Source organism: Alosa alosa, chromosome 3 (assembly GCF_017589495.1).
Source record: "Alosa alosa isolate M-15738 ecotype Scorff River chromosome 3, AALO_Geno_1.1, whole genome shotgun sequence".
NCBI classification, from domain to species: domain Eukaryota; kingdom Metazoa; phylum Chordata; class Actinopteri; order Clupeiformes; family Clupeidae; genus Alosa; species Alosa alosa.
The window spans coordinates 6,106,369-6,127,283 of NC_063191.1; the positions used below are offsets into that span (position 1 = coordinate 6,106,369).

At 42.3% G+C, this 20,915-nt stretch overlaps 2 protein-coding genes across 5 annotated transcripts in view; both read left to right on the top strand.

Annotated features, from left to right (window-relative positions):
- Positions 1 to 795: 795 nt before the first annotated feature.
- LOC125291693 (NACHT, LRR and PYD domains-containing protein 1 homolog) lies at positions 796 to 17,007 on the top strand. 2 transcript variants are annotated; one of them, XM_048238530.1, is made up of 8 exons: positions 796 to 1,512; positions 4,102 to 4,220; positions 5,270 to 5,379; positions 5,799 to 6,137; positions 12,523 to 12,792; positions 13,788 to 13,883; positions 14,712 to 16,347; positions 16,920 to 17,007. In XM_048238530.1, exons 3-8 carry the CDS (start codon positions 5,322 to 5,324, stop codon positions 16,954 to 16,956), a joined length of 2,436 nt encoding a protein of 811 aa, XP_048094487.1. In that variant the 5' UTR covers positions 796 to 1,512; positions 4,102 to 4,220; positions 5,270 to 5,321; the 3' UTR covers positions 16,957 to 17,007. The 2 variants fall into 2 exon arrangements, with proteins under 2 accessions (XP_048094487.1, XP_048094486.1); XM_048238529.1 differs by lacking the exon at positions 4,102 to 4,220.
- LOC125291713 overlaps positions 16,971 to 20,915 on the top strand; it is a 9,167-nt gene continuing 5,222 nt past the window's right edge. For 2 of the 3 annotated variants that reach the window (XM_048238557.1, XM_048238558.1), the window contains exons 1-2: positions 16,971 to 17,085; positions 17,565 to 17,654. In XM_048238557.1, coding sequence (XP_048094514.1) covers positions 17,081 to 17,085; positions 17,565 to 17,654 — 95 coding nt within the window. In that variant the 5' untranslated portion in view covers positions 16,971 to 17,080. Of the gene's footprint in view, positions 17,086 to 17,564; positions 17,655 to 18,685; positions 18,818 to 18,912; positions 19,025 to 19,717; positions 19,820 to 20,915 lie in introns of those variants that run through there. The other variant, XM_048238559.1, reaches the window with a different exon arrangement.

A 20,915-nucleotide genomic window follows, 5' to 3' on the forward strand; every position in this document is an offset into this window, starting at 1 on the left:
TTTGCTGGTCTAATCATAGCAAATAAGCTGGTTAACAAGTTGGTCAATCAGCAAACCACCTTGAGCTGGTCAGGCTACTTTTTTTTCAGCAGGGTTCCCTCAATTCTGATATATGTGCTCACATTGTAGGCTTATATTGACTGCTCACACAGTAAGACAGCTGACAAAAACTTGTAACATGCCAGATATCCAATCAGATTAGACTGGAGCTGGAACATAGGCCGGCTATCTTCTAATCTTGGGGATCAATAAAGTATCTATCTATCTATCTATCTATCTAATCATAAGTCATATCATGAGCCTGCTCAAACTACACAACAAATCAGATAGACCAGAAGTTTGTCGGATCCGACTGTCAGACTAGGCTGCCTGGGCTAAAATCAGGTCAAAACAGCACTGTCTGCTTGGGATAACCATTTATAGGCTTCATGCAACCTTTTGCGCCTATCACATCTGTCTCACAGAGAGTATTCATTGTATTTTTAGGCATTTTCCTCAACCCAATAACATATAAAATACAAATTTCAGATTACAAAATTCTATTTTGTATTTTAAATACATATCAGAAATACTGCCCTTCCCCGGCTGCATGCTTCTAAATCCCATATCTACAATTTATCAAAGAATGTTGCACTTGCGACTAACAACATACCTGCAACACATAACCAAGGTTAACTACATTCAAGTTCAAAACGTTCGCTAGCCTACATGTTGGGTAGCTTATCTGTGCGAGAGCCCTCTTGTCTAAACCAAAGGTGTTGGAAAAATACATCTTGCATTGGCAAAAACTGTACGAATAAAAGGAGGCTTGATCATGAACTTGATCCACCCTCTCCTCCCGCTGAACCAAAAAAAAGGCGGCCGAAACAGACAGACGATATGCCTGAGCTATGGGGTTCACGCATTGCTTCCCGACAGCGTCAAAATAGCTTTTTTTAACGATTGGGCAGCCAATAAACGACATGAAACGTGTGTTGGCTTTTGTATGCTTGATACCATGGTGGTGCGCCCTGAGATTGTCTCTTGGTAGTCTAAAGAGTGTGACGAGAGAAGAAAGTTTGGGACACACTGGGAATAGTCCATTGCAGTGGGGACTAAGAGGGGTGGATGTGCGCACGCACTAGTTATTAATGAAGTAATGTTCGGATGCAATTTTGTGTAGATGTTTAGAATGACAACAATTAATGATGCGTATAGCCGACATGAGCTTAAGCAAAATTATTAGGTGTTCATTGGGCCCCTGGTAGATCGGGGCCCAAGGTTTTTCTGACATTTGTCTAATGGTAAAGTCCGCCTCAGCTGTTGAAACATTATAGCAGGGGCAAGGGGAGATTATATGTCTATGAGAGAAACCCATAGCTGCAGTGTAAGTAGCCTTTTTGCATTTAGGTCGACTCGCTTTTAATGATCTGAGTCTATAGAAATTAGTTATGACGCCGCCAAGTTTGCCATCAATAGTTTCCATCCCTGGCAGACGTTATTGATCGAAGCTCGTAGGCTATAGTTTCAGAGGTAAGTTATTACTTTTAACCTTTCCCCATGATTATGACTAGTTATTGACAATCTTTTGAATGGCTAGGCGTCACATCATTATGGATAGCCTAGGCCTACTGATTTCCGATCTAGAGTGGGGTTTCGGTCGAATTTTCTGTGATCTTTGATGATAGTTAAATGGAATAGAATCATGAATAGCCAAGTTAAATGTCACGCAGTTTGACTGTAAATGACTATAGGCTACCATCGAAAACAAACGCTGCCGAGGCTACAACTTACAGAAAATGGGCAGCCGTGGCCTACTGGCTTCGGACTTGTAACCGGAGGGTTGCCGGTTCGAACCCCAGTAGGAACGGCTGAAGTGCCCTTGAGCAAGGCACCTAGGCACAAAACCCCTCACTGCTCCCCGAGCGCCGCTGTAGCAGGCAGCGCACTGCGTCGGGATTAGTGTGTGCTTCACTTCACTGTGCTGAGTGTGTTTCACTAATTCAGGGATTGGGATAAAATCAGAGACCAAATTTCCCTCACGGGATCAAAAGAGTATAAAAGTAATTATTTGGGTTTGGACAACGTATCTATCAGTTACCTCTTCATATTTACATTTTTTCGCCAGTCGTGTTTCAAGTGTCCAGCGCGTAAAAAGCGATAACTGTATTATACAAGTAATTGTGAAGAACTCGCTATATCTAGCCCTAGATGGAAATTAGACTATATGCTCATAAAGGGGTATATGTTTGAAAACAAAAATCAGAGACATGTTAGGCCTATTTTCGCGTGTCCCCTCGCAAGCTTTGGATAGAAACAAGCTGAGATCATGAGGCGACGAGGCGAGGCTAGAGGAGCTGGTGGAGGTATTTTTTCACATGATAAATAACAAATCTTAACTGAAGTAACACATTCTTACAAGTCATCTCCTGAATCCAATGGTGGTCTACCAAGCATTTGAGGCTACTTGTAGTTTAGTTTCTGAGCTGCAGCCATATTCTGAAGTACTATTTTTAAACATGATAACCTAACAAATGTCTCATTATGCCTTAAATTAACACTAGTGGCAATAGCCTATACGTTCCTGTTATAACAGGTGAAATGTGTTATTCATGTATGACCCACATAGACTTAAGTATGAATTAATGATATAAAAACGATTTCCCTTGCTTTTAGGGATAGTTTATGACATTTGTAGCTACATGACTATGAGTTTCAATACATAAGGCTACTGGAATTAATGCATTCAGATGATAAAGACCTATGTTGCCGGCAGTGGCTCAGGAGGTAGAGGAGTCATCCAGCAACTGGTCTGTCCCTGGGCAAGACCAGTTGCAAAAGTGGGCAAAAGTGTAAGTTCAGTGTAAATTGACCCATAGTCCTGTTGTTTAAGCTCATCACATGCAGCCCATGGGAAAAAGAACGAGACAATTTGGGACAACATAGGCCAAGTTATGGACAGGCAGCTTAAAGCAGACCCATGGGGGCAGTGGGGAGTTACTTTCAGTTTCAGTTTTGATGCCCCCATGGCGGTACCTTGGGTTTGTAAGAAAAACTGTTTTGAAACATGAAATAATTCTTTGCTAGAACTTCATTAGCCAATGACAATAGGAACTCACTATGTGGCACTTGGTTTGTCTGTAGGTAATATCCTAAAGCCGATAAACCTGCATCATGTGGGATATTAGTATACAAGCTGGTCACATCCATAGAGCACAAGATATCGGTTGCATTAACCTCTCCGATATATGACAGATTCACCAGAAAGTCGGTGGTATCTTTTAGAAAGGATGGCAGGTTGTGCACTAAATCCTTTATGTGATGATCAACAAATTTAGACAAGGGCTCAGTCACAGATTGGTTCCCAGATACAATTGGACGGCCAGGGGGATTGTCCAGCCTTTTGTGAATTTTAGGCAAAGTATAAAACACTGGTCTTAATGTGTTGGTCTGTAGCAAGTACTTGTATTCTTTTTCATCAATGATTGAGTCAGACACCGCTCTCTTGAGTATAGATTTTATATCTTCACTAAACGTCATTGTGGGATCACCATGTAAGCGAGCACAAAAGTTAACGTCACCAAGTTGTGTCTCTATTTCTTGTACATAAGCAGCCCTGTCCTGAATGACAATAGAACCCCCCTTGTCTGCGGATTTAATCACAATGTCATCATCAGCCATTAATGCATGCAGTGATTCTTTCTCGGAGGTTGTAAGGCTGTGTCTAATGGAATAGTCCCCAGACTTTAGACAGGAGATAACGTCTTGTTCTACTAGCCGGCAGAAGGTTTCGACTGACGAATTGTTCATGGGAGGGAGAAAGGTGCTCTTTGGTTTAAACAGAGTCTTTTCGAGGGCAGGAGAGGATTCCTCAGATGGGGTAGTCGTTTGTTGATTATAATGTCTTTCAGTTCCTTTTGAATAGAAAACCTTGAGGCGGATAGATCTGAAAAACTTAAACATTTCTATTTTAGTCATAAAAGGATCATTCCCCTTCACAGGTACAAAAGAAAGACCTTTAGATAAGACAGAAAGTTGGTCTTGACTTTAGTGGAGATGTTGATGACACTGTCATTTATCTCTGTCCTCTTGTGTTTCTTCCTCCTCCTCCGCGTTTTGCAGTGCTGCCCTGAGTCGCTAGGGAGGGTCCTGGAGAGGGCCCGGTGTTGGAGAGTAAAAAACACCTGGTTGTGCACGAGTCGGTGTCAGTGCTCCAGTCTCCAGATGAGGCGCTGCTCACGGTATTCCGTTGCCTTTGTTTTTGTCTCGGCCTACCACCAAGGCCATGGTTATGCCGAAGCCAGGGGTAGACATTGTTGTTGCGATAGTCCATAGTGTCTCTTTGATATTTCTCCATCTTTTTGTGTTGTCTGTCTTGTATGCACTGATCTGCGCGTCACACTAAAGAACTAGGAGTTCTTTAAATTGCGCTGAGGAGAATTTTGTCTTGAGCTGTCCCTCTAGATCGGCAATCTCTTGTTTGATGGAAGCAAGTTTCTTGTTTTGATTGATTACTAGACTAAGATAATCATCCAATTATATATTTTTTTATTTTGTGTATATGAGTCCAGGCTATAGGTGTATCAAATTCTATGCAGATCTAAAATGCCTAACCTATTTTGTAGAGACTTTTTCATGAAAAAAAAGAAAACAAAAAACACTATACGTTACAATGACAAAACCATTATAGTTTTATTTAGAAAACAGTTGCAGTGCATTGCAGTTGCATTCCATTTATCTGATTGAACCACATAAGATAAGCATATCACTATAAAAGAAGGAAAAGAGGAGTGGTCACTAAGCCACAAAATATGGAATTACACAAACTAGTAAGGATATAGGCACTGCAACCAGGTTAAACAGATAGCTCTTTTGCTTGAATGCACTGCAACCAGGTTAAACAGACAGCTCTTTTGCTTGAATGCACTGCAACCAGGTTAAAACAGATAGCTCTTTTGCTTGAATGCACTGCAACCAGGTTAAACAGATAGCTCTTTTGCTTGAATGCACTGCAACCAGGTTAAAACAGACAGCTCTTTTGCTTGAATGCACTGCAACCAGGTTAAAACAGACAGCTCTTTTGCCTGTCAGTCATCAAATGTTATAAAGGGTCACAGTGGAGACGTTCACTCTTTCTTGGTCGTTCTCCCCTTCCTTGCTCTCTTTCGCTCTCTATATATATCTCTCTGGGTGTATAAGGGTCTGTCTCTCTCTCTCCAGGGTTATAAGTGCTGTCTCTCTCTCTCTCCGGGTGTACTGTGTAAGGGTCTGTCTCTCTCTCTTTCTCCAGGTGTACGAGGGTCATCTTTCTCTCCTTTTTATGAGGCTGGTCTCCACTCAGGATGAGTGTCATGTTGGTGTCTCTTCTACTCTGCTCTATCACCTCCACAACCTTACAAAGTACAGCCTATTTATTACGGGTTACAGAGTCTGTTTATATTGTGTGTAACCAGGTAGATTTTCTCTATTCTCTCTTTAAAGACGACTCAAAGGAATATAGACTCTAAAGCTGTAGGCTAGTTTCACTAGCCAGCCTAGCTAGCTCCTCGTTAGTTCCTGCTAACTCCTGAAAGAAGCTAGTTCTTGCATGTGGCCATACAAAACAGTTTTTTAAAGAAGCAATTGGGGAAAAAATAGTGGATATATAGATCAACACAGATGGCAAGAACAGTGCCATCTGTGGACCACTGTTGGCCCACATATCAGAGGGGGGCTGTTGGCATTTTGCTCATCAGTTTTTCAGCGGTCCACTTGTGGGTGGTCAATCAATGCCCCATGGTCATGAAGAATTGTCCTGATGTGTTGTTTCTGTCCTGTAGGTTTTGAGGTGGTGGGGCCAGATGGTCCTGTAGTTGGTGTGGTTGGTGAAGACCTGATCCTGCCCTGTTCCCTCAAGCCCACCACCAGCGCAGTGGACAAGGAAGTGGTGTGGCTGATTGGGGGTGACATAGTGCATCATTACAAACATCACAAGGACTGGACAGATCACAAGATCCCAGCCTACAGAGGGAGGACGAGTCTGTTCAGAGAAGAACTGCATAGAGGAAACCTCTCACTGAAGCTCAGAGCACTCAGACTCTCAGACGCAAACACATACCGTTGTTACATCGCAGATCAGACTGGGACTTATGAGGCGCCAGTGGAACTCGTTGTTGAAGGTACTGTAGCGATCTCTCAAGTCAGGTGCATAGTAGTTCATAAATAAGACTAGAGGATATCCTCTGAATTCACATGATGAGTGGGTAATCTCTCCTCTGGTGTTGGGTCAGATCCTCTGAATTCATATGATGAGTGGGTAATCTCCCCTGGTGCTGGGTCAGATCTTCTGAATTCACTTGATGAGTGGGTAATCTCCCCTGGTGCTTGGTCAGATCTTCTGAATTCACATGATGAGTGGGTAATCTCCCCTGGTGCTTGGTCAGATCTTCTGAATTCACATGATGAGGGGGTAATCTTCCCTCTTGCTGGGTCAGGAAAGTAATAGGATCAGTACGTGTTCTTGTGTTATGGGGATCTACTGCAGTGATGGGTCAGGGGATTTGTAGTTCATAGTAATAATAATATACATTTTATTTAAAGCGACTTTCAGGTCACCCAAGGACACTGCACAGTAATGGCAAGAGTAACACAGTAATAAAACAGCATATAGGGACAATACATATAGGTTGTACACTTAATACACATTATACACATTATACATTCAGTGGGGGACAAATGTTGACAACAAAAATAAAACAACAGTAGATGGGATAGAGGGGGCAGTTAGGAGTAGGAAGGAAAAGCAAGAGTGAAAAGGTGAGTTTTTAGCATGGATTTGAAAATGGACAGTGAAGTGCTTTGACTAGTGCCAGCCATGCTAAACGCCATGTCACCCATGGTGATGTGCAGTGGGAGTGGATAGGAGGTGGGCATCAGTGGAGCATAGTCAAGTCAAGTCAAGTCAAGTTTATTTATATAGCACATTTCATACACAGAGGTCATTCAATGTGCTTTACATAAACAAAACCAAACGATAATAACAAATAAAAGCATAGAAGGGCAATATAGTCAAAGAATAGTTAAAAGGTAAAGATCATAATAAAAGAAAAACATAAAACACAAGGTAAAATCATTTAAAAATAAAAGAATAATTAGTAAGCAAAAACACAGGCAAAAAGTAGTAAAAAAAGTAATAAAAGACAAAAGTAGAATAATTATCGAGGCAGATTCAGAATTTGTAACTTCGGCACAGTTAGCAGAAAGCGCCTGAGAACAGTTTGGTCTTAAGTCTAGATTTAAAACTGGCTACAGTTGGGGCCTTTTAATGTCATCCGAAAGTTGGTTCCACAGCTGAGCCGCATAGCAGCTAAAAGCTGCTTCACCATGTTTAGTTCTAACTGTAGGTTTTACTAGCAGGTTTTCACCTGGGACCTGAGAGGACGAGAAGGTGTGTACTGCTGAAGCATGTCTGACAAGTATTTAGGTCCTGCTCCATTTACTGATTTATAAACAAGCAATAGTGCTTTAAAGTCAATTCTGTGACTTACTGGAAGCTAGTGCAAGGACTTAAGAATTGGAGTAATGTGGTCAGTTCTTTTAGTTTTGTTAGAGTCCTAGCTGCTGCATTTTGTATCACCTGAAGCTGTTTAATAGTCTTTTAGGAAGGCCTGTGAACAGTCCATTGCAGTAATCAACCCTGCTGGAGATAAATGCATGAATGAGTTTTTCTAAGTCATGTTTTGACATCAGCCCTCTGAGTTTGACAATATTTTTGAGGTGGTAAAAAGCTGATTTAGTTATAAACTTTCATGTGGCTGTTGAAATTTAGATCACTGTCAATTAATACACCAAGGTTTTTAACAGTATCCTTTGCCTTCAACCCTTTTTGTGTCAAGGAGAGTGGCAACCCAAAAGTCTTTCCTCATTTTTACCAAATATAATTACTTCAGTTTTTCTTTGTTCAGCTGAAGAAAATTTTGAGACATCCAGGTGTTGATTTGTTCTATACACTGACACATAGATTCAAGAGGACCATAGTTGTTTGGTGATAGAGCTAAGTAAATTTGTGTGTCATCTGCATAGCTATGATATGAAATCAAATTATTTTGAATGATTTGTCCAAGTGGGAGCATATAGAGGTTGAATAATAGTGGCCCCAAGATGGACCCCTGGGGAACACCACAGGTCAGGTCAGGGCGTTGGTGTTGAGGCCTGTACAGTTTCGTCTGTGTATGGCAACAAAGACTAAGGTCCTTTCTTGTAGATATGATTTTAGCCAGCTGTGATTTGCCCGAAAACCAGACTGAAAGTAATCAAAATACCCATTTGATGTTAGGAAGGTGGTTAATTGATTAAAGACTACTTTTCAATAATTTTGCCAATAAAAGGTAGATTGGATATGGGCCTGTAATTGTTTAGCATGGAGGCATCCAGGTTATTCTTCTTGAGAAGTGGCTTTACAACAGCTGTTTTCAGTGACTTAGGAAAAGTGCCAGACAGCAATGATACATTTACAATTTGAAGGACATCCGCTATGAGGTGAAAAACAGTTTTGAAAAAATTGGTAGGCAGAGTGTCTAAGACACATGTGGAAGGGCTGAGATTCTGTACCGTTTTTTCAAGTGTTTAAGTAGTCTATCAAGCTGAACTCTGACATCAAGTTTAGTTTCCCTCTGTTTGTTGCTGGAAGTTCAGGTTGTTGAATTTGTAATTGAGCAGATATGTTGAGTCTGATTTTGTCAATTTTACCTTTAAAAAAGATGAAAACTCATTGCATTTATTAGTTGAGAGAAGTTCAGGTGCTAATTGTGAGGGGGATTTGTTAACTTATCAACAGTTGAAAATAGAATACGAGTGTTATTTGAACTTCTATTGATAATGTTAGAAAAGAAAGACTGTCTTGCTTTGCATATTTCAGAGTTATATGTGCGGAGCATCTCTTTATGGATTTCATAGTGGATCTGAAGTTTGTATTTACGCCATTTTTTTTTCAGTCTTCCTACACTCTCTTTTTTAGAAGTTTAACTGCTGGATTTTGCCTCCATGGTGCTTTCTGTTTGTCCTTAACTTTCTTGAATAGTAATGGAGCAATGTCATCCATAATGTTTGCCATTTTGCATTAAAGTGATCAAATAAGTCTTCAGAGTCTGACAGTTGACTTGACTTTAGTGAAAGTGCTTGCTCAAAGAGAGCACTTGTCTGATCATTTATGATTCTCCTTTTTACCATCATAGCTGTGTTTTGAGTGTGTGGGGGACATAGACACATCAAAGAACACGCAAAAATGATCAGATAAGGCCAGGTCTTTAACAGCTGTAGAGACATCGAGACCCTTTGTGATAACAAGGTCGAGGGTATGGCCGAGAGAGTGTGTTGGCCCCCCTGTACATGCTGTGTTAGGGAGAAAGTATCGATTAGTGCAATGAATTCCTTGGCATAATTGTTTTCAGGATTATCCACATGCAAGTTTAGATCCCCTGATATAATAAGACAGTCATACTCTATGCAAACAACTGATAGCAGTTCACCTAGCTCTTCAAGAAAAAACTTTAGCTGAATGTTTTGGAGGCCTGTAAATTGTCAGTAATAAAATCTGAGGAGAAGACTTAATGCATGCACACAGATATTCAAATGAAGTAAAGTCACCGAATGACGACTGATTGCACTGAAAAGACGTCTTGAAAATTGTGGCTATCCCCCACCTCTTTTATTTGCTCTGGTAGCACTCAAAAACTGAAGTTTGGGGAGCTGATTCGATGAGAGTAGCAGCACTGTTTGCTTGATCTAACCATGTCTCAGTTAAAAGTAAAAAATCAAGGTTGTATGTGCAAATTAGATCATGAATTAAGAATGATTTGTTTGAAAGAGATCTGATATTTAGGAGTGCTAGTTTTGTTAGTTTAAGTGTTGGGAAATATGATGCATGGGGAAATCTGAGGTTGATGTGGTACGGGTAGGAGATTGGACTGGTTTACCCTATAAGCTCGATGCATTTGTGTTCTATTTCTTGTCAATACAGGAATAGAGAATGTCATGGGCTTACTGGGTCCCGGCATGTTCTCAAAACTACTGTCAGTACCATTTATATTGCAGGGACCCTGAGAATATCATGCAATACAGTCATCATATAATTGTCCCCTGCTGCTGCCATCTGTATTTTCCACTGCACATTCCATGCTATATGCCGGCTGAGAAAATGAACTAAGAGGTTGCTGCTGCTTAAGGGATCCTTCTAAACGGGGAGGGGGAGGGCGAGGGGGTGGAGGTGCCCTTCGCTTCTTTGGTGCTAATGATCTTGGGCTAGTAAAACTCTGCATGGCTACTGGTAGCAGTCTCTCCATTCTTGCAGGGGAACATCATGTGCTTGGGTGGGGATGGTGATGGGTATTCAGGGGATCCTGTGGAGTTTGAGTGGGTGGTGGGATGAAGGGATGGGGATGGGAGATTAGGGGGGTTTGTGTGGCCTGGGGAGTTTGATTGGGTGGGGACGTGATTGGGTGTGGGTGGTGATGGGAAATCAAGGAGGTTGGGGTTGAATATTGGTTCACAGTCTCCATCTGCCTACTGAGGTTCTGGGAAGTTTGTTGCAGATGCTCCGCTTTCAGCATGTATTCCAGTAGTGTATTCCATGTTGTTGTGTCTTTGTGGTGACAAGGAGATGACAGAGGTGGGGAGGTGTTGGTACTGGTGTTACAACATGACCCTTCCTTTCTGATATCCCTCTCAGCAGCTTTGATAGGTGCTATCTCCTCATGCTCATCACATCCATTTGTTTGCTGAGATTCCAGGGGAGTTTGGCGCCAGTGATTGACTTTGAGTCATTTTAGCAGCACCATCTTATCTTGTCCAGTGGACATGGCTTGGCATTGTTGAGCTGGTTGTTTATGTTTCTCAAGGTCTGCATTTCAGTGGAGGCTAGCGGGTGGTTATCAGAGGGCCCTACAGCAGGGGAGGTTGGGCATATCTCTGTTTCAGCCTGTGCAGAGTGTTTTGGTTTAGTTGAGTTGTTGATGTCATCCGCTTGTTCCGTCTGTATGGCCACTGGCTTATCAGAGGCTCGGCTCAAGGTTGGCAGAAAAAAATGTTGGGTGCAGGAGAGAGGTGATAGTATTCGGTTAAGATCTTGGCCCCAGTCCAACTCAGCTCTGTGCTATTTGGTCTGAAGTATTCCCTCTTGATTCCAAAAAGGTTAAAATTGTCAATAAAATTCATCCCAACTGAAAAGCATGGTTTTTGCGAGCCAGGTGTTTAAACTGAATAGTCTGGAAAATACAAAGCTTCCCTCTGCTGGGAGTGGGCCACTGATGAAAATTTGTATTCCAAGCTCATATAGGGGCCGAGAAAAGTTCCTTGAAATCTTCTTTGACATACAGCTGTTCTCTGTAGATGTCATTTGCTCCAACATGCACAATGATAAACTTGATAGTTGCATATTTTGACACCAGTTCTGCAAGCTTGTTTTTGTGTCAGACACTGAAGCATTTGGGGAACAACATACAATCATCCTTTCCCCATTTATATGTCTCACAGTAAAGTCGCCTAGAACGAGGGTTGTGGGATGAATAGGGGTTGAGTGCTGCTTCTTGTCTGTGCCCATCTTTCTTTTGTTGTGGTTTGATGGCTGCCTGCTTTGGGTCTGTTCCTGGGAAATTCCTCTCTCACGTCCCGAGGCATTCAAATCTGTTCCATAGTGTTAGGGGCTGTGGGCTTCCCTTAGGACCACAAGCCCTGTAGTAGTTTGCTGATCTGTCTGTATTTCTGATATGAGGCCTGAAGTTAACATCTGAATTGACTGGTGTTGAGGTAATTACAGTTCTTGTATTACGTTTTTTGTTTTTTGGTCTGGCACCTTGCCTGTGCCAAGGCTCTGTACTCACATTTCCCTTTGTGAGGTCGATGCATTCATCTGCTCTATTAGCAGTGATATTAGACTGCTGGGTTACATTCTCTGCATTTCCAGTAGTTGCTGTACTCACTTCATGAGATGCCTCTCGTAGTTCATCTGTCGTTGATGGAAGGGCATGCATCTTTGATTCCAAAGTAGAAATCCTCTGTTCTAGCTCAGTACATTTTCGGCATGAGGTTGGTTAGTAAGGGGTCAGGAGGTTTGAAAGATAGGAGGGTGCAAGATTGTGTAGGATGATTTTGAATTGAATACGACATTGCACAGGGAGCCAGTGTAGTTCATGGAGGATAGGACTGATATGTTGCCAGGGCCTGGTATGGGTGAGAACTCTTGCAACGGAATTTTGTATGCATTGTAGTCTGTTTAATCTCTTTGCTGAGACACCAGAGAGTAGGGCATCGCAGTAGTCCAGTCAAGAGGTTATGAAAGCATGAATAAGAGTCTCAGCAGTGGTGGGGTTAAGTGAGGGCGGAGTTTGAAATGCTCGGGGAGCAGTGAGGGGTTAGGTGCCTTGCTCCAGTAGGCCACGGCTGCCCTCACACTGACGTAAAATGTTCTGGGGAGGTGGGGGGTGTAAGTGCTGAAGAGCAGGGAACCTATAGGATTTGATCGATTCATTTTGATCTGATTTGATTGTTTCCGGTCTCCCATCTCTCCAGCTGCAGGCTCCACTCCCCTCATCTCCACAGTAAGCTGGGGGAACGGTAGCGTGCGTCTGGACTGTGAATCTACAGGCTGGTCCGCTGAGTCCCAGGTGGTTTGGCTGACCTGTGAAGGCCGGACTCTCCCAGCTGAACCCACTATGCAGAGATTTCCTGAGGGCCTTAAAGTGAAGAGTGCAGTCACTGTGAGGGAGGGTGAGGGCAGCAGGTTTCTCTGCAGAGTGACAAGCCCAAGACAGACCAGAGAAATGGAGGTAGAGGTCTCACGTGAGTGTTTCTGACTTTTCCTCACCTACAAGTATGTTGTTTTTTATTTTACTATAAGTCAGGAGGTAGGCGGAACAGACATGTCGTTTGTTAAAGATAAGAGTGTGTGGGCTTTATATGCAATCAGAGCTACATGTATTCATTTAGCAGACACTTTTATCCAAAGTGACTTATATACCGTAAATCCTCAAATTATGGCCGGGATTCTATTCATTAGCTGGGCCTCGGATAATAGCTGGGGCGTGGTCGATTCGGACAAATAAAGGCCGGGCCCCAAATACAACCCGGGGTAATAATTGCCTACCAGTAGGGCTATCAGTCCACGAGCACTAGAAGACATTGTTTCGATTTAACTCAATGAAAGAAAATAGCTCTTCTTAATATTTTATATTGTTGGTTGGTTTAATAGGCTGCTGGCCTCAAAGTTGCATTTCTACTGTTGCCAATGAAAAGTCTCCAACACGTCGCTCTCAAACTACCTTAACTTGCTGTTGTCCATGCTAATTCGTTATTGTTCATATTGTTCATTAGCTTAGGCTACTTTATTTCTAAGAATACAATTCTACGACAGAAGCCTAATGAGAAATAAAGGCCTGCCCTGAATATAAGCCTCCCCAAATAAAGACCTGTCTTTTGCGCAGCCTAAGTAAATAAAAGACCCCGGTCACAATTTGAGGATTTACGGTATGTCGATTTTATTACAACTGGAGCAACTTGGGGGAAAGTGCCTTGCTCAAGGGCACAATGGTGGAAGCCAGGAATTGAACCCACAACTTGTCAGGCTACTGCACACTAGCCCAGCTCCTTTATACTACCTCCGCCCACACAACAGATGAGGTTGTCGGTATGTGTGCAGTATCCAATCAGATGGGGTTGTTTGTATGTGTCCTGTATCCAATCAGATGAGGTTGTTTGTGTGTGTCCTGTATCCAATCAGATGAGGTTGTTTGTATGTCTTGTATCCAATCAGATGAGGTTGTTTGTGTGTGTTGCAGGGCTGCTTTTTGCTTGCTCCAGGCATCACTGGGCACTTACTGCACCTATCCTGCTGTTCTTATCTGTGTGTTGGATCTTGTTTTACCACTATGGAGGTACTGCAGTCATTTTCTCACTAGATGGCGCTGAAGGGACATCAGTAATTATATTAATCTCCTCTAGCCATTGTCTTGCTCCTTTATAGTCTTATACTCAACACCATTGTTTTATTGACACATTTCAGCAAAACTCTCTTCACTGAGGAAAATATAAAGTTACCCCTTGTTAATATAATCTTTCCAAAAATGTGATGTTCTATTACGTTTTGCTTTCGCATCAGTTTGTCTAGTTCAAAAAGAAAAGAACCTGAGGTTCCCGTTGCACTGAGCAGGATTACCGTTGCAACAACACATCATTAGTAGGGCAGAACTATCCTGTCTCACGACGGTCTAGGGCAGTGGTTCTTAAACTGGGGGTCGCTAAAAACTTTGGAGGGGTCGCAAAATGATTTGCATCTGGATTAAAGGCATTTTTCTAAAGGTTTTTAGTCAAAGGTTGCCATTGATATAATGCCTTTGGTGTTGACATAGCCTACCTAAGAGAGAAGACATTTTCTGCTTCTGCTTCTAATGCCCATCTCGCAACATACATTTCAAAACCAACTTCCGCCAGTTAGAGAGAAGGCGGTCGAAATACTTTTTTTGGGGGGGTCGCCAGACAAAAAGTTTAAGAATCACTGGTCTAGTGGTTCATGGAAGAGCATAGTGTTCCTAAAAGCATTCTTTGTATGATTTCTGCAGCCATGTTCCACCACTAGTGTTGCTGTAAATGTATTGTCTATACATTGTAAATATATAGTATATATATATTTACAATAAATATATTAATATATTAACTTATATATAGTAAATATATATTGAGTATATATATATGTCTCTCCCTAGGCATCCATCTGTACAAACAGTGGGTTATCTCCAAGTTTTCATGGGCACATGACTATAGCCCCCTGACTGGTAAAGATTCCAAGATCTACACAGATCCCCTCATTATCCGAAGACCCAGAGGAACAGACCGGGGCACTGTCAGCATTAAGGACTACAACAACATCACTCTGGACCAGCTGTTCAGTCCTGACCCTGGTCAGTCACCTCCCAGTGTAGTCATCCTCCAGGGACACTCTGGATATAGCAAGTCCACCACTGCACGGAAGATCATCTGCGACTGGGCATCTAGGAAGCGGTACGCTAAGGAGTTTAAACTGGTGGTTCTCCTGACGTGTAAAGAGCTGAACATGGAAGCACAGGGAGAGTGGAGGAGTTTGTTGGAACTGATCACTCTGAGCAGTCGCTGGAGTTTCAGACATGTCATTGAGGGTGTTCTAAAGGATGCGCCACACAAGGTGCTGTTTATCATCGATGGGTTTGATGAGCTGAGGCTGTCAGCAGAACAGCCCAGCTCCCATCTACCCAGCCAGCCGTTCAGCAGAGCGCCCCCTGCAGACATTCTCTATGCACTGCTGGGAGGACGCATCCTGCCTGAGTCCTTCCTGTTGGTGACCACCAATCACAAAGCTTCAAAGAAGCTGAGCAAGCTGCTAAATCAACGAGAACAGCGCTTCACGGAGATCCAGGGCTTCTCTGAGAGAATGGTGAAGGAATACTTCCATGTGTTCTTTGAGAACAAAGAGAGAGCTAAAGAAGCGTATCAGTATGTGTGTGAAAACAACTTCCTGTTCTCCTCCTGTTCCATCCCTATGAGATGCTGGATGATCTGCTCAATACTTAGGGAGAGTCCTGAGGTGAAACAAATGGAACTGGAAAATAGGACCCTCATATTTTTGCTGTTTGTACTTATTGTTCTGAAGAACACCAGTATGGCAAAAAGTGAGGCCCCAAAGATGTTGGCGAAACTGGCAAAAGAAAGAACATGTAAAAAGGAATTCTTGTTTGAGAAGGAGAGTGTATCTGGTCTTGACAAAATCTCTCTCCTTCAGGGAAGCAGTGCCAGACAGTACTGTTTTGTGCATCAGACCATTCAGGAGTTCTTCTCAGCTCTATACTTCATCACCTTAGAAAGCACTAAGATGGAGATTGAAGTGAAGACGCTGTTGGACTCAGTAAAGGGACCCTCTGCAGATACAAACATCCATCTTTGGCCAGTCATTCGCTTCCTTTTTGGATTCTCAAATCCAAATGTGTGGAAAAAGTCAGTTTCACTCTTAGCTTCCCACAACAGTTCATCCTCATCAGGCAACACACCATCTCCAACATTGCTACAAGATCTACTAAAAGAATGGATTTTGGAAGAGGCTGACAAATTTATTTTGAAAGCTGTGAGCTTCTTTCTCCACTGTCTTTATGAGCTTCATGACGATGCGTTTGTGAAGAAGGTCATGGAGAAATGGAGGAAGGTTGACTTTGCCTCTGTGGTTCTAAAGAAGATAGACTGCTCGGTACTGCGCTACTGTCTGCAGTGCAGGCCTGCCATAGCACGCCTGAATCTCAGCAACTGCAACCTGACTGCAGAGAAGCTGAAGCTGCTTGCGCCTGCACTGTCACAACTGACATGCGAGGAACTGTGGTGAGTAACATAGAGTTGTAGGCAAGTCTGTATCTCGCTATACTATTACCGGTATTTAAAGTCCTGTGTAGGTTTACGATTTAAGCGAGTAAGATGTATTTGGCAGGTGCTTTGCGCTTAAAGTCCTTGGTTAAATGCTTTTTTTTCTTCACAATTGCAGTTAACTTAATTTAAGTATCGACTGAGTCATTTCCATTCCTTTCCGTTCTGTTATTTCCCTTGCAAGCCCTACCAGGATTTTTCCCAGAGAATTGCGTCAAATCATTTGCCGCCTCCCATTGTCCTAAAACTTAAGTGTCCTACACCTACTGCTTACATTTTGTATGTGTCTGATGTCACCAATATCATCTATGAAACACAATCTACACATTCTGTGTATTTCAATAGACCTGTCACTGCAACCTGGAAACATGTAACTTAATTAAATATGCAAGCAGGCCAATGCTCAGGTCCAATGCCAAATTAATAGCTAGCAGAACTGAGGTGAAGTCACTTCCTGTTTTCCTGTTCATAACATATAGTGTCAATGTGTTTGGTGAGTGCTGAAATAATCTTTTCCTTCTCTTTCACAGTGGAAAACAGCCAGTTTTCAGATCAGATTATACATAATGTCCTCCGAGCTCTAGAACAACAGAAGTCTGTGGGTTCAGTCAGTCTGTCTGTGAAGACAGTCAGCTTTGACACAGCAGAAGTGCTGCTAAACCATCTACACAAGGCATATGTCACAGGCATCATGAGGTGACATACTCACTACATAGAACATCTACACAACTCAATAGATATCCTTTTAGAATATCTACACATCTCAACACAGATATCCTTCTAGAACATACACACCAGATACAACACATCAGATATCCTTCTAAGTTCTACCACTAGATTATGCTGCATTGATATAAAGCTGGCCACAAGTCTAGTCATAAAGGCAAAACCATGTCAGTGGGAACACACACACTGGGGCATCTTCTTCTCTTTAGACAATTACACAATGATGGCCGCAGCTCACTCCACTATCTGGCATTGGCCAATGCTAGTACATTCATGTTTGCTTGTGACAGACTAGGTAAACATATGGTAAAGTTAATTTTCTTCTCAGAGGTTACAAGGCTATGTTTTCTTCCTAGAACGTCTGCAAAACTGCTGATATGCTTCTGGAATATATACACAATCCTGCATCTGTGTCAAAAAACTGCAATCTTCTCCTTCTTATTTAACAGTGTTACGTTGACTGGGATGTTGCAGCAGGATGAACATGGAAACCATCTTTGTTCATCTCTCTGTGTGGAAAAAGACCAGCACAGTTTCACGTGAGGCGACAGACAGGACATTATTACTAAGGAATATATCAGTTTATATATTTTAAGCACCCGTAAAAAACAGAAATAATGTGCTCAACACCTTATTCTAAATTGGACTGGATACTGAGTCCCTTGGAGAAAAGGTTTCTGGTGCGCACATGAATGTTTCTAGCCTGATGTAGCCATACTCACTTCTAATCCTCTTCATCATCGCATAAAGCCTGGCCAGACAATTTGATTGGTGCGAACTGCTCTGGTTTTGGCATAGTTGCTTCTCAATGGAACATTGTGGACATTTTTGTGGAAATTTTGTGGGTGGGGTTACATTCGGGCTAGCTTCCAGGCTAGCCAGGTTTAGGTGCGCACCAGAAACTTAGAAAGGCAATGTGCTGACTACAGACACGGTCCTAACCTCTCTGTACACTTTCAAAGTTTACAATACCACCAAAGTGTAACGCTATTTTGAGTCTTGTCAATGTTTTGAAAATTGTGATTTATTTTTACGTGGCTCCATGTCTGCAGCTACAAGCTAGAAGACATTTTTTTGCTAATACAAACAACGGTCTAGCTCAAAACTCCTCCGATTAACGTAATTTTGTCATCCATAAATTCACCTTAGGTTGTGTGTACACTGAACCATCCCTTTAAGCTTCTTTAATCGCTGTCCTTGATTAAAAAAAATGTATGTTAAAGTTTTATGTTTTTGAATGGAGGTACAAAACGCACACCAGAAAAGGAGGTGCTGGCATCCAGTAAAACACTTGCAAAAGAAGGGAAGTGCCGCACACTCCCGAGTTACACATATAAGTCTTTAATGTGACAACGTTTCGGAACGTGCGGCACTTCCATCCTTTTGCAAAAGTTTTCTGTTTTCCCATGAAATTAATGGGTTACATTCATGTATGTAGCTATCACAAGAGTTTTGGTTGAGCAAAATCACGTTGGGCGAAGGCCACGTTGGGCGAAGAGCATTTCTATCTATCATTATGTAGTACCATCAATAACATCTGGTTCTGTGTGTGTGTGTTTGTGGCCATCAGTGTGAGTGTTGAACACGACAGCAGCGCTCCTGCTGTGTCTCATCTCTCCGCCACTCTGCACACCTGTGAGAAGATGGCCGACTGGACACTCCTCCTCCAGTCCTTCCAGCAGCTGAGAGGGAAAAAGAGCGAGTAGGAACTTTGTTCATGAGTGCAGAGTACAATTTGCAATGTGTTCTGCTGCTGGTGGTGTCCTTATTTGTGGATGTGCTTGTGTTCCCCCTCAGGCCAGAGCTGGAGGAGGATGTGGAGAAGTTGCTGTCCTCCTTGCGCTCCCTTCCTGGACTGAAGAAGGGGTACCTAAAATCCAGAGTCCAGATAAGCAAGTGGGCCTCTAAGGTATTCTCCCTCATCCACGACTGTGCCATTCTACAGGAAATGGAGTGAGCAAGTGTGTGCATGTACAGGTTTTCTATCTCTTCCAGACCCATCCTAGACTGATGGAGATAACTCTTTTAGCAGCACTTTAAATACTTTTGAAACACAAGTGTATTTGTACAAAAACAGTTAATTGCACACCTATGAAGTAGCTCCAGTTTTTTCCCCGTATCACACTTGTACATTACTTCACCAAACTAGTTTAAATTATTGGTTATGTTGCATTACAATGACTGCAGAAGGCTAAGTAAAACAGTGATTTTACAAAGCTAAGGATCAACAGGATCCTGGGATATGCCCGCTTGACGAGAGAGATGGAACTAATGACTGGCCTTTGGCCATAGCAACCATCCATTTAGAACTAGTAACGTCAGTTTGTGACAAATGAGTGGATATGTGGTGGATAGAAGTAGTTCTACAAACAAGACAGTTTTAGCGATTGCAAAGTGAAAACTATAGCAGCAAATGAATGCAAGACAAGTGTGGCAACAGTGGTATAAGCGGGACAATGGACTCTGCGTTCGGGTATCAGAAAAATAATGCATTTCGAAGTAACAACCATTTGCCTTCAGATGAATAATCATTTTACATATTTTTTTGTTTTGTCATGAGCTCAATGTGCACATGTTTAACTTTTTTTCTTTGATTGTTCAGTGTGACGGTGAAGGAACAGCCAGAACATGGAGACACTCTCTGCTCATTTCTCTCCTTGAGGAAACACCAGCATAGCACACTCAAGCAGGACCCATTAATCAGGTAACACCAGCATAGCACACTCAGACAGGACCCATTCATCAGGTAACACCAGCATAGCACACTCAGACAGGACCCATTAATCATGTAACACCAGCATAGCACACTCAGACAGGACCCATTCATCAGGTAACACCAGCATAGCACACTCAGACAGGACCCATTAATCATGTAACACCAGCATAGCACACTCACACAGGACCCATTCATCAGGTAACACCAGCATAGCACACCCACGCAGGACCCATTAATCAGGTAACACCACACCGGAGGCATTAATCAGGTAACACCAGCATAGCACACCCACGCAGGACCCATTAATCAGGTAACACCAGCATAGCACACTCATTATTGTCCTGTTACAAGGACATTTGTTGCCACAGTCAGTAGTCAGTACAGAGTCTTTCATACATTCAGTGCACGACGCATGGGTTTCACAACATGAAACTTTGATCGAAGTATCATCAGTGTCTCTACACATGAAGTCGAGCATTGAGAACATTGTTTACTAAAAAGAAAGGTTTTTGACAACTCACTCCTTGACTGGCAAGATGGCGGCAAGCAGAAAAACCAAGTGAGTTGTTCAAAACCTTTCTTATAGTAAACTCTACTCTAGTGTCCACCAACAATATTCTCGATGCTCGAGTTCATTTGTAGAGACACTGATGATACTTGGATCAAAGTTTCATGTTGTGTCGAGCCTTCTTAGTGTTTGAAAAATAGCGATTTTGACGCGATCATGTATCAAATTAGTAGTGCCCCTAGGATTCCCATTAAAAAGGCCATTTCACCCAAAAACGACAACGCGTACAAGCTTAAAAGTGCCGATCAGACGTACTTATGCTTTGAAACGAAAGTTTGACTCGGGTCTATTCACAAAAACACCATAGGATGCATTTTGGCGAGAGTTACACTTTAATAATTTGTGTATAGAAAAAGTATGGAATTTTGAAATGGAAAATGTGTAGGAACCCTGGGACATATGAAACAATTACCAAATACCAACCCCTGCTTGCAAAGATCAGTGACCTAGGCTATGTATGTAAGTTTGTGCCATTGATATTTGGCAGCTTGGGACACAAACATTGTTCAGGGTTTT

Excerpts from the sequence above, each read along its gene's own strand:
- LOC125291693 (XM_048238530.1), top strand. The coding sequence starts at position 5,322 with ATGAGTGTCATGTTGGTGTCTCTTCTACTCTGCTCTATCACCTCCACA. Across the intron at positions 6,138-12,522 it reads AGTGGAACTCGTTGTTGAAG|CTGCAGGCTCCACTCCCCTC; the intron begins GTACTGTAGCGA and ends CCATCTCTCCAG. Across the intron at positions 13,884-14,711 it reads CTTGTTTTACCACTATGGAG|GCATCCATCTGTACAAACAG; the intron begins GTACTGCAGTCA and ends GTCTCTCCCTAG.